This window comes from Mastigoproctus giganteus, chromosome 8 (genome assembly GCF_048544385.1).
Source record: "Mastigoproctus giganteus isolate SK-2022 chromosome 8, ASM4854438v1, whole genome shotgun sequence".
Taxonomy (NCBI): domain Eukaryota; kingdom Metazoa; phylum Arthropoda; class Arachnida; order Uropygi; family Thelyphonidae; genus Mastigoproctus; species Mastigoproctus giganteus.
In genome coordinates, this window is record NC_143582.1 from 88,543,798 (window position 1) to 88,557,206 (window position 13,409).

The window sequence follows — 13,409 nt, forward strand, 5'->3', positions numbered from 1 at the left end:
GACCCAGCTGGTCGACATGCTGAGGCTTCTGCAATTAGATAAATAACAACAGATCGGTCATTTATCTACAAGAATACCAGATAAACCTAACCATGCAGCAACACGTGTTCCTTTTCTCAAACAACCCTTCTAAGTACACAGTCGAGGTGAGTCAGGGTTACTTCTCACTGTAAGCACCATCACCGGATCTTCAGTAAAAAAATGGACTAGTGAGGTTTGCTAAGCGGCACCACTCTAGGCACCTCAGATCACAACTTGGTGATGGTCTGTTCTCCAATGGAGCCTTTCGCTCGTGGCCATTCTCAACCTCGTATTGTTTGGCATTACAAGAATGTAAAATGGGATGATCTGAGAGATTTCTTTTCTTTTCCTTGGGCGGATTATTGTTTCACATCTGATGTCACCGTTTGCTCAGATCGTATCAGTGAAATTATTCTTGTAGAGTTGAAATATTTTATTCCACATTCCACCTTAAAATCTCGTCGTTTATCTAAATCTTGGTTTTCCAATAAATGTGTTAAGGCTGTTGAAGACAATGGCCAATGTTTGGCTGACTATGCGTTTGGATGCCAATTCAGAAAAACAGTGCCAGTGGAAAGAAATTTCAGCAAAGACATGAAAGTTGTTAAAATGGACTAACTGAGCAAGTCGTATAACTGAATCCAGATTAGGCAGCTGCAAAATTTAAATAGCTAGGTTGTAAACGATTCTTTGCAAATACTACAATGGTCGGTTCAGTTTCATGGAACTGACTTACAACGGTTATGATCTGCTTGTTCTAGACTCACATATGTTTTGGGCCGGCCATTATTCATCGTATCCTGCTAATAACCGTTCCACTTGTCATTTATGGAAATACTGGTCGTCTTTTGTTTTATCAAACACCAGACAAACTAATGGCTGCCATAGTAGAATGGAATAATCTGTAACACACTTCCACCGCGTTATATAACTAGGTAAATCATTCCAAACACGCTTATAATTGTTATAGACGTTTGTCGGAAAAGTCAGAAGACCAATCGCCTTCTACGCCCAACATAGTTATCCTCGAAGTACCCTGCAATAACATTTGATCTTAAGGGACCCATTTTTTTTTCGTATGTAGAAAGTCGGTATTGAATAGTTACAGTTTGCACTTCTAAACAAGTTTTTCAAACCAACAAGTTAAAAATTGCACAAGGACACAGGGAAAAAAATGAAATGAAATTTCATTATATTTCTTTCAGAATTTACAAACATTTAGAGAGGCATATAATAATAAGTTGATCTTTTACTAAAACATTCACAGAACGTGTTTCTCTTCTGTGTTATCAATAGGGTGTCAACATCTAAGTTAAGTTAACCTACAGATCAACAGTTCTTGATCTGTAGGTTTTATCAGTATGTAATGTTTTGCTGTCATTTTAAATATGTCAAAAGTTGATAGTGTTGGCAGATTCTCTGTAGACTAAGTTTCAAAAGATTTTAAGATAGTGTGAAATTTTGCTGTACGATAGTGTGAAATTTTGTAAATACATCTTGAGTACAGTACAGAAGTTAACTCCCTGAGATACATTATTCTGATAATCGAATGCAATAGAAATGTAATGCAATACGTACATTATCTAACTTGTTTGTTTCCCGTCGAATTCCAAAGCATTGCTGTTGAAGTTATCTATTCTTTTCTCGTTTTGTGAATATGTTCAAAAATGAAGAGTAACATGAATGCCTTTAGCCAGCTGGCGTTCGCAACACCAAATTCGTTATCGATAAAAAGTCACACGTAAAGGTAAAGTGCAGCCATTATCAACCCACTGCAGGATGGAAGCCTCCTCAACAATTCATGCTGAGGGAAATGGACCATAATCTGCCACGCTGGTACAGTGCGGGTTGGCAGATCGACCGTATTCAGCAGTCAGGGACTTGAACCCCGGTCTACTCAAAGAACGTGTGCTACTGCACTCCCGCTCCTGACCACTCGGCTACGGAGGTGGCTTGTTATTAATTAGCAGTCAGGACAGTGAATGAAGCAGTAATGCGAATCATTTACAGCAAAAATAGGAATTCACATTGTAAATATTATTTTTGAAAATACTGTACTTACCCAAAAATAAAATGTGTGATTTATTTGCTATTCAAACACATCTGATACAGTAAAGTTTTTTTGTTACGAGTACACGGGTAAATCTGCCCTTCATATTTTTCAATATCACGTTCATTCCTTTCACAGATTAACAAAAACTTAATTATAACAATTAAAATAGTCTAGTCATAATCGAATTTTGCTTTTAACACATTAGTTGGTTTCTTATCGTGTTATTGGTTTTTATTTATTTTTTATTATTTTTTTTATTTATTTATTTTTTTTTTGTTATACCTTGCACGGGTGCTTCAATTTTATTTTTCAACCGGTATTGCAAGAGCATTGCCGAATTATTCTGCGAAATAGTGCACAGGCGTATGCTGTCTAAATACATAATTTCGAACATCCTAAAAGAAGAACTGTCAGTGGGCACAATAACGTCGCCTCAAACAATTCATGCTGTTCTCTTGAACTGGCAATGTGGGTGTGAATGGTCCACATATTGAACATATATTGCAACAGTTTTTTTCTATAGTTCGAGACTTATGGAACAACCATTTGTTTTCAAAAAGTTAAGAGCTTTTTTTTTTCTTTTTATTATATAGGCATTTAAAAAATTGAATCCTCCGACCTCTTCTGCGTATACTTCACTACTTGAAGTGTACACATTAGCAGAACTAATTAAGCCATAATTCTGAATTTCAACAACATTTATATTAATTTCAGTTAGAATGCAGAAAGAAAATTGGCTTTTAAAAGGTAAAATGCAATCTAAAAATAAATAATAATATAATGCTGTACAGAACAATGTGAATATACATCGTATTTTATACATATACATACATAATACTGTAGGACCGTATCCACTGTAGTCGGGCCACCTATTGGTAACTTTTTTCCAAATCTCTACATTTCCCTGAAAATATTATCCCTGTCATTATTTTCTAAAATTTAATAATAATAAAAAAAATAAATAAATAAAATAAATATATATACTATAGTTTTTGTTATTTTCCTTTTTCTGCTTATTATTTTGCTTCTTAACTGTTATATATTACTACTCTATATATATATAGAGTTTTTTCAGCAGACCAAAAATACAATTCACAACTGATACTCTTATCAAGTTGTGAATTGTAATTATGCCCACCTTATATTATGTACTAATACTAGTAAATTAATAAGAGGAGTTTACCTCAATATAGTACGTGGAACACTTCCGTATGATACCCTCCAGAAATTAAAACGGAAAAAACGAAAAAATCGACAACTTACCGGTACATTAAAGTAAAATGTAAATAATTAAATAATTAAAGTAAAATATAAATAATTAAATAATCAATTTAACACAATTCAAAATCAATTCAAAACAATTAAAATTCAAATTAACGCAATTAAAAGAATCTAACGAAAATATTCAAAACGATTTTTGAGTACTAATACATAATATAAGGTGGGCATAATTAAAGATATCGATCAAATAGATACAAGATAAGTATCAAATGAAAATATTAAAAGAGACAACTCTATAAAAAATAACAAGGGGTTGGAGTTTCAAATACTTGTTTCCATCACATGTAGAGGGGAGAAAATCCATTGCCCTAACAGGTATTGAAGTATTAGAAATCAAGAACCTTCTTAATAAAAAATTCACCTTTAAGATAGACAAATGTTTCCTTATTTTAAAATGAATTATATCTAATATATTATATTAATAATTATATAAGAAAGAAATGTCCCTTTATCCATGTTTATTTAAACATTGAGGATGCTTCAACGTAGAATTTTTCCTTTTCTGAAGTTTTAAATAAGTCTGTTATTAGTGACTGCACCAAACACCAAACATCCTACTAAGCATAGAATTCTGAAGTAACTGTTTACTTTTATGCACATTTTCCCAGCTATCTTTTCCTAATTTCAGCTTCAAAATTCCTTTTACAGCTTATTAAGTTCAAATACGACAGGTTAAATCCAGACCATGTATTTGAAGAATAATTAATTAAAGAGTCAACTAAGATATATATTTTCAACCTTAGTGAACATAATGAATTTGTCTTTAATGCAATTAAATTAATAAATGTGACATTCTACTTTAATTACCAGAAAAGTTGTGTTTGGAACAACCTGAAGTTTAATTCAAACTATGGCCAAGATAACAATGGTGTTCAAGCAATTCTATATTCTGGCAGATACAATCCTTAAATTTAAATATCTGAAAGCAATTATGTAAACGAAATTTAATTAAGCAAGTGTCATCAGCAATCAACATAAGCCATATCAACAATTGATGATACGGCTCATTCAAAAAGTAACATAATTTCTACTGACTAATTGTGACGTAATTAATATACACCCTTTACTGTAATTTTATAAATTCATACTGTCAATCTATTGATATAGACTGAAACTCTTTCGCAATAATATAAAGGATTATGTCATCAGTACATATTTTAATCTTTAATAATTATAATAATCTCCATCAAGACCACATAGATAAAATTGCTTCCAATGCATACCTTACGAGTGGGACGCTCTTCTCCGAGACTGAAGGATTCATGCTCGCCATCCGAGACCAGGTATTCAACACCAGAAACTATAGAAAATACATCGCAAAGGAACACAGTGTCAGATGACATATGTCGACGATGCCACCTGGCCTCAGAAACGATCCAATACATCACCGCGGGATGCAAGGTGATCACCCAGACTGAGTACATTCGTAGACACGACCAGGTAGCAAGGATAATACATCAGAAGCTAGCAGAGAAATACCAGTTGATCAAAGGAAGTGTACCATATTACAAGTACGAACCCCAGGCAGTACTAGAAACCCCAATCCACAAGCTGTACTGGGACTGCGCCATAATAACTGATAAGACAATCCCGCACAACAGACCGGACATAACTCTTGTGGACAAGAAGGAAAAGGCTACCTATCTGATTGACAAAGCAGTAAGTACCCTGCGGAAAACCCATGGGGAAAAATCAGGACGTACACGAACCTAAGACAGGAGATCAAAGAGATGTGGCATATGTAACAAGTAACGACCATCCCGATCATCGTGTTAACCACAGGTATGGTGCCAAAGACCCTACACAACAGCCTAGCAGCAATAGGTCTCCCAACGAATACCTACAGGTCTGTATACGATTCCATTCAACTGGGAATTCCATGCACCCAAAACAGTGTTGAGGAATGGCACAGAAGATGGGAGTGTATAGTTGGACAAGCACATATTGGCGTATATAGGAACATCGAGGAATTTCAGAAAGAATAGCAACAGGTCGATAACCAAGCTGAATGCATACTTCGTGGTGAATCCTGTCCAAAACGCAAGAAGGCGACAGTCGAGAGAGAAACGACGGTTGTGAACGATCGTGAAAATAGATCTGTAATGGATTACCTTCGCTGTATTGCACACAATGTATCTTTATAAATATTATTTTATTTTATGCATATTTGTATATATATAAAATGTGTGTGTTGTTTATTCATTAATATGACATACAATATTAACATTATCATGTACTGTTTATCATATACAATGTACATGTTCCATGTGCCCAAGTAAAATTTTAATGTTTTTAGCGGCCGTTTTGGTTACATGAAAAACATTTTTTTTTTTTTCGCAAACAATTTATTTCTGAGATATGGACTCTAACTTTGTTTTTTCTGAAATACAATCGGTATGTCGGGATTTTGGGCGGAACCGATGACGGAGTAAGTCAAATCTTTTCTACGTAAACGACACACCTGTCGAAACGCACTGATCGATATCTAATCAGGAAATGACCCATGTAATCATTTACCTGTGCAGTTGTAGTTACGCAACTGCCCCGCCCACTTGTACCACGTGACCTGCATCTCCTCTCCCCCCCATTGGGGAAGAGGAGATACAGGTCTACCTCAGCTTCCACTACACGGCATTCTCAAGGTGGAATAAATATCGCTATGTAAATTCTTGTATTTACCTGCGTTTACATAGGTCACGTAGGAAATGCCTTTTGCTTCGGGTTCTATAATGCATGAGGAATACTGTTGCATCCGAAAGATCAAAACTAAAATATTTACAAATATACAAACTATATCAAGTCCCTTCATCAGCTGACATTACAATGGAACATCAAATGATGCCGGGTGTGATCATGTTTTAGACAGTGAAGCACGTGCAAGACGTTGGTGAACGTTATGGAGGCAGTTGTCTTTCAATGGAAAGCAACAATGTAATTATTTACCTGCGTATTTGTAGCGACGCAATTGTCCCGCCCTCTTCTCCTATTAGCTCGAATAAATATCACTAGCTGGAAACGTTTTTAATGTATAGAGAGATAATAAATACAGTAAAATCTTTATCGGTACAAAAATGAAAAAGAAAAGAGCAATAATGAAAACGTGTTAGGGATAAACAAAACCCTTGTCAACAAGTTAATTGCCTATGACAATCAATATAAACAAAAAATGAAATTAAACATATTTTTTCACGCTTCATCAAACCAAAAAAGAAACATAAGATAAAATATAATTAAAAATTATACCCCTCAAAGCCAATAATTTAATTTCCATTATTTGTAATTTGATATCAACTTAAAAAAATTCAAATTAGCCAAATTCTATTAATTATCGTCAAAGTACTATTCTGCTCCATAATTCTTTAAAATCACAGGATATACTCATGATTTCTTTAAGACCAATTAGAAGTTCAAGTAGTCAGTTTGCTCTAATTATAACATAGGTTAGATAAGAATAACTTTTATCTTAATTACTGCTCAGGTAATAAGGAGTTTATATTTAATTAGAAATGCTTTTCTCTTTTCTATGTTAATCAAGTTATTGTTAGTCAATAATAATAATAATTAATGCCAAAAATTTCTTGGGTTGCAAGCACAGAAAAAAGGCACGCACGAGTAGATTTGTAAAAAGTCACACAGAATGCTGCATGGAAAGTTTACAAGACAGGTAGCTTCATTCTTCAGTATTTTTATTTCATAAGCTTTGACAGTACATCTGTCATCCAGTAAGAGTGCGCTATGGGTGAGACACATTATGGATGTTTATTGTCAATAAATTATTGGCACAATCTAAAAGTAAAGTCTAAATTACATACTCAGTTCATTACTCTACTGCAGTGGGTTTCAGAGACCTCTGAGGTCTCCATCCATGATAATCAATAAAAATATTCGTAATGGCCACCCCGGCCAGAAGCATAACAATCCATCGTGATAATCAATGGGTTGTCAATTCCAGAATTGCAATAGAGAATCACATGGCCCAGGGACAGCCCTTCGGGTTGTGGGGTGAAGTGGACACAATTCACTTGGGAACGGGACTTGAATAGGGCCCCAAATAGTTCCGATATTAGAGTGGATCGAGTGTAGGCAAGCAAGTGGGGTGCTGTGCGATCGGTGAATATCAGTATGGTTTAAGGGAAGATTTTATGAGAGATGGTTAGAGCACTGATGTTTGGAGAAGAATGTTGGTCAGGAAAGAAACAACAGGGGCAAAAGTTGCTTGTAGCAGAGATGCGAATGCTGTGGAAGATGAGGCATTACAAGGAAAAATAATGCGAAGAATGAGTTTATTAATTTAAAAAAAAATGCAGGAAAGTAGTTGAAGTTTGACTACATAAAACGATGTTTACAGACTGCTACAGTGAGCAGAATCATAGGGATGCCAGTGTAAAGATTATGAAGAAGAGGAAGCTCGAAGAAAACATGGTGGAAGATAATAAGGAAGAATGTGGAGTGGATGAAGATTTCGTCCAGACCAAGAACGAGTAGAGAAAAAGGAAAGGGAAAGTTGACTCCAGTTAGAGGGATAAAGCTTAGGAAAAGAAGAAGGAGAAAAGAAGGTAATCCTTCCCAGTACAGGAGTTCTGGCACTATAAGTGACATGAGCGCGGTGGACGAATCAGATGATAACGAAGGGCAGAACGAGCTATCATAATTTAGTTCTCTCAGTCTCTTAGCTTCTCCAATGATATAACAGTTGGATGATTCATTCTATAATCTGTGTTATTTGGTTTTTTTTTTAGGAGCATTAGCAACTAAGGCCATATTGCTCCGGGATATGCGGTGGTCATTCCCTGACCTTTCCGCATCCTCCGTATTTGGTGGTGACGGGCTCGAACCCCGGTCTAATCAAGAAGCGTGTGCTACGCACTGCTGCTCCTTCCCACCTGGCTATAATCTGTGTTTCCACTAACGAAGGCCTATTCCATTCTTTATGTACAGAGGAGACAGGCGTTTCCCTAAAGACACCAGTGACTTCAGTCATTTGTTCCCATTAGTCAAAGGAGGTTGCTAGCATAACAGCTTAAATGATACGGTAAACGTACTGATTTTTAAGTACATTTACCGTACCGTTTGGGACAAAAATTTATTTAAGTTTTTAATTTTTGTATACATGTATTCAAGTGTACAGGATATAATTAAAGTACTCATAGTGCATTTAGCAACCAACGCGGTGTTCAAGGATTTAACCATTTGTTATTTCAGCCACACAGAATGGAAGGGAAAAAGAATTAGATACCACATTTTTAAGGTTTTTTCCAGTTTCCAAGTGGTGGTAGTAAAGCCAACTTAGGAGACGACAGAATGTTATCATTATAAAATTCTTTGTCTTGCGCAAACATCGCGAGTAACTATGAATAGCAGCATAATGAATTTCGCAGTCTTGAGATTATATCGATTGAGGAAAAAAATTATATCGATTTAGGACAGGTATTTAATACTGCGTATTAAATACCTGTCCCTTGACCGATTAATTTACATCCTCTTTGCAGTTATTTCCTAGAAACTAACATGCAATTAGACCTTCGTGGAACGGCTCTAATTCCGCCCAGGGACACCAACACACAAATGTGTGTTGTGGTTGTATGTGCTACCATCATCACGATGTTACTGCTCTTTCTAATGAACATTTTTAAGCCGCGCTTGAATATTCAAGGGACGAGTTGTCGTTCGCCAACAGATAATTGTTTTTTCTTTGTGTTAGAGCACTGAAATGAAATTGTTTATTCATTATTTTACAGTTAGTTAAGAGCATTGAAACAGATTTCTGATATTAAAATTAATCACGCATCAACAGAATAATAAACATTTAACGAACATTCTGAATGCTTCATATACTAGTATGATGAACTCATTTGTTAAGACTCTTCCTACAATCGCGTTTCTGTTTTTGGGTTATATTTCCTGTTAACCCACATATCCATATGATGATCCTCCGTTGGACGTGTGTTCTGCTTGTCTCGAGGGCAGAAAATGACATGTTCACGAGGGAGCCATGTGTCACGTACCCTACAAGAAAATTACTATACTACTTGATTGGAATTCAAACCCTCCCTTTTTAGGGGCAATAGGTCTCCCTGGGCATCTTTTCGCTATCACGTAGCTAGACATCGTATTTTATTCTTATTATACTTGGAGGGCAATGCGGTCATGATGTTTTTGTCCTTTAGAATGTTTCTTCACTTTCTACTTTCTTTATGCTGCTTTTTTTACTGGTTTTTAAGAATATGTTGACCGAGCCGCGTAATATGAAAAGTCCGCGTTATATAAAAATATATATTAAAAATACATTTCGTGTTCTTCGCTGTTAGTACGGTGGTTATAATCACAATCTTCTCAAATCGGGTATTAAAGGCCTGGGTTCGAATCCTGTCAATGACGTTGTTGTTTTAAACATTCGTTGTTTTAAAGATGACACCAAAGCGAATAATCGAAACAGATGCAGTGCAATGATTATGTGTAGACAGGTGTAGTGCAATGATTATGTCTAATAAGTAACTACTATTCCTGAAATAGCAGTTACTTATTATTATTTTCTTTATATTATTTATTACTTTCTTTTCACAATCTATAATTTTGTTCTATATTCACAGATTTCTTTCCTTTATCTTTCAGATTTCCATGACTACGGTTTTCCGGAACTGTCGTATTATGGATTTTTACCCTCTGATCCCAGGACGAAGGGTTTAAAGCTAAACGAGAAAAATCGTCGAAGGTACCACGTTAGTACTATCAATGGTACCTCTTCTAATTCTCGTCGACGTCGATTTTCTACGGGAAATGACGAAGTGCTTCTGATGGATCAAAGTGGTGGTGCAAAGCAATCAACTAGCTGCACACGGCACTCTCTTCAAGTGGACTTTGAAAAAATTGGCTGGTCCACGTGGATAATTTCCCCTAAAAATTACAATGCATTTTACTGCAAGGGAGAATGCACTTTCCCCTTAGGTCAGAACCAGTGGCCAACTAATCATGCCACAGTTCAGAGTATTGTTCATGAATTAAATTTAACGCCAGGAATTGCTACTCCATGCTGCGTTCCGAACAAGTTACAATCTGTTACACTGCTATATTTTGACGAGCACGAGAATGTGATTTTGAAGCAATACGATGACATGGTGGCAGCCAGTTGTGGATGTCACTGAACACACCACTTTTCCTAAACTGCATAATGGAATCATGACAATTGAAAAGGAGATAAAAGGAACGAGTGAGAAGTGAAATAAAAGGCATATTTGAAATTAATTACAACGGAAAACGTACTCATGAGACAATGCTGGAAGAACAGTCTTATTCAGAAGTTCCTTACTCTTCCACATATCACCAAAATCCTCTTTTTATTTGAAGTCTTCGAATACTTGCTCCTTAGCAATGATGTATGCACGCTAAGCATGTGGTGTGTAAACTGTATTTGTAGTAGCAACGTTAGCATTTTGAACACTGAGCGTTGGTCAGAGATACACAGAAGTTCTTATAAATAATATAAATGCGGAACTCTCACATGCAGGTGACATTTTCTGCAACAAATATGATAATCTGCCGAATTCCATCAAAATATTTTTGTTTAGTCAATATTCCTCTCAGGAACAGTAAACCACTATGTATGATAACTCCTTCCTTATATATATATATATATATATATATATATATATATATATATATATATAGTAAACACTGTAACTTATTTTCCTTGCTAAGAAGGCGAGGTTAAAAAGCTACTGGAAATTTGTTGTACGTAAAGCATTAAATCAATAGTTTACCAAACAATTCCTTGAGATAATGGTGTAATGAGTAGTGTATGAAAACATTGTAATTACTGGATTATGGTTTTATATATGCATTATTTACTATTTCTTTTTACACGGCATTTCATTTATTTCCCCCTGAAATCCTTAATTAAGCGTAACATTTCAAGAAAGTCAAATAAAACAATACGGAAAAAGTTTTAGAAGATTTAATGCGGAAAAAGTTTTTCATTTAATCACCTCAAAACTGTATGACAATTTCTTTTGAGATTACATTTTTTTAAGTTTATTCAGCAACCATAAACCCGTTCCAAAAATAAGAATTGGGGAAATCGAACGGTTTCGCGTTATTTCAGTAAGGTATGGCTGGTAGAAAGCAGAAACATATCTTTTAGGGAGGAGGCCATGTTTAGAGAATGTAATGTTTAACAACATTACTGAGCGGATGTTAAACATTCTTTCTTGTATCTGGATACATTCTAACACAACGAAGCAATACTTATTTTGGTATGTGCCCATCATTTAATATGGATAACACGCAGGACTGATTTTTGATATATATATATATATATATATATATATATATATATATATAGTACATTACCCTCCAAAAAAAGTATTCGAAAAATGTAGTTAGCCGATCTCAGGATGAGGGGATAGTGATCCCCCCCCCGTGAGCCATTCTGGGTTTTTCAAGGACACAACATGCAAATCCACTTGCGAATACACACTATCGAGAAACACAGAAAGACCACGGAAGGTTAATCTACGTAACCAGAGGGGATTCAGAAAAGATAGTATGACAAGCTGTTTTGCAAGGATGTCTTCTTAGACATCCTTGCAAAACAGTGACCAAAAGTTTAAGGCACCAACAGGGGGCTGAGGTCTGCACGAGCACACTACGCACGGAGCTCTACGCTTCAGTTATCATGGGAGAGCGGCTGCGCACGTACCAACGTCCCCAACCACAATGTGCAGTCACGCCTTGCATGGCACAACGAACGCCGTAAGTGATCCCATAGAGCAACGGAAATCGTACTGTGCTAACAATGAAGTTCGGAGAATGTGGGGTTATGGTATGGAGCGGTTTCTCATAGTTGTAGTTTGGTGGTTGTACAAAGAAATGATAAATGCCGAAGCCTACTTTATCATTTTGGACAATTCCATGCTCCCTAAGGTGCAGCAGTTTTTTGGCATGCACCCATGTTTATTTCAACAGGATAATACTTTTTATAACTGCCAATAATGCCGCCTATCACGGTGCTGTTCGAGAACAGCTTACGGACATGAAAGTACAAAAGCTGGAATAACCAGCGTAGGTTTCCGATTTGAAACCTACAGAATGTTTATTGTAGGTGGTAGATGACTTTCATCAACCGGTGAAATACCACCACTTTGCTTATTGGAGGCTTGAAGTGGTGAAACCCATGTTTAGTCTCTAGAGCAAAGTTTCCGGCATCCCCCTTTCCCCATACTTCTCCTTCAACCCATGCATGGTACTAAGTACTATAGGTTTTTGAGACCTTTCATGTTTGGGATTTTCATACAAAAAAAAAAAAAAAGAATGAACTGGAACATCGGGCGAGGGCTAGACAATCACGTTCCACAATGGTCGCGCAAATGGTCGTCGCTGTTCTGCTGTACTACGAATGACGACTTGTTCGTTGTACCTAGGAGAATGGACGATATGAGGTAAAAATATGGGGGACCAAAAGGGAACCGGCACGATAATGAATGAATAGCAGTAACAACAAAGGGCTACCAACGCGTATCAGAATACTTTAGGTGGGTAGTATACATGAGGATAAGTCGAGAAGTAGGATAATGCTTGTAGGCTAATAACTTTTTTTTACCATTTATTGTATACAATAAGATAAAGTAAGCAATAAGAATCAGTCGCCGCCAATCCATCTTCTGTAAATGTATGGTGAAATACTGATGTGAAAAGATGCGCAACTAATCAAATAGCACACAACAAAAATTCTACCGTGGGAAAATAAAAAAAAAAAACTCTTCATAAGGTTCATAGTCATAGCAAACTCGTAAGATCCCTACCCAACTTTGGATCCCTCCGCCACGCACAATTATTATTGACATTTATATATATATATATATATATATATATATAAAAACGTATCTTAGGAGAAAAATTTGTAGTTTCTACAGAAAATTGATTCTCTGATTACAAAAAATACTAAAATTATATCACTGTCACTTCACCATTCAAAGATAAAATTTTAGTAACTCAATAAACAAACAACTTTGAATATAATACAATAATTCATATGCTATCTTAAAAATGAGTCATTCAT

At 35.8% G+C, this 13,409-nt stretch overlaps 1 protein-coding gene across 1 annotated transcript in view; it reads left to right on the forward strand.

Annotated features, from left to right (window-relative positions):
* LOC150081703 (bone morphogenetic protein 7-like) overlaps window positions 1-10,931 on the forward strand; it is a 241,044-nt gene extending 230,113 nt beyond the window's left edge. The window contains exon 5 of the mRNA XM_090379568.1: window positions 9,968-10,931. Within this exon, the coding sequence (XP_090235694.1) occupies window positions 9,968-10,497 (530 nt within the window). The 3' untranslated portion in view covers window positions 10,498-10,931. The remainder of the gene's footprint in view (window positions 1-9,967) is intronic.
* Window positions 10,932-13,409: the final 2,478 nt, after the last annotated feature.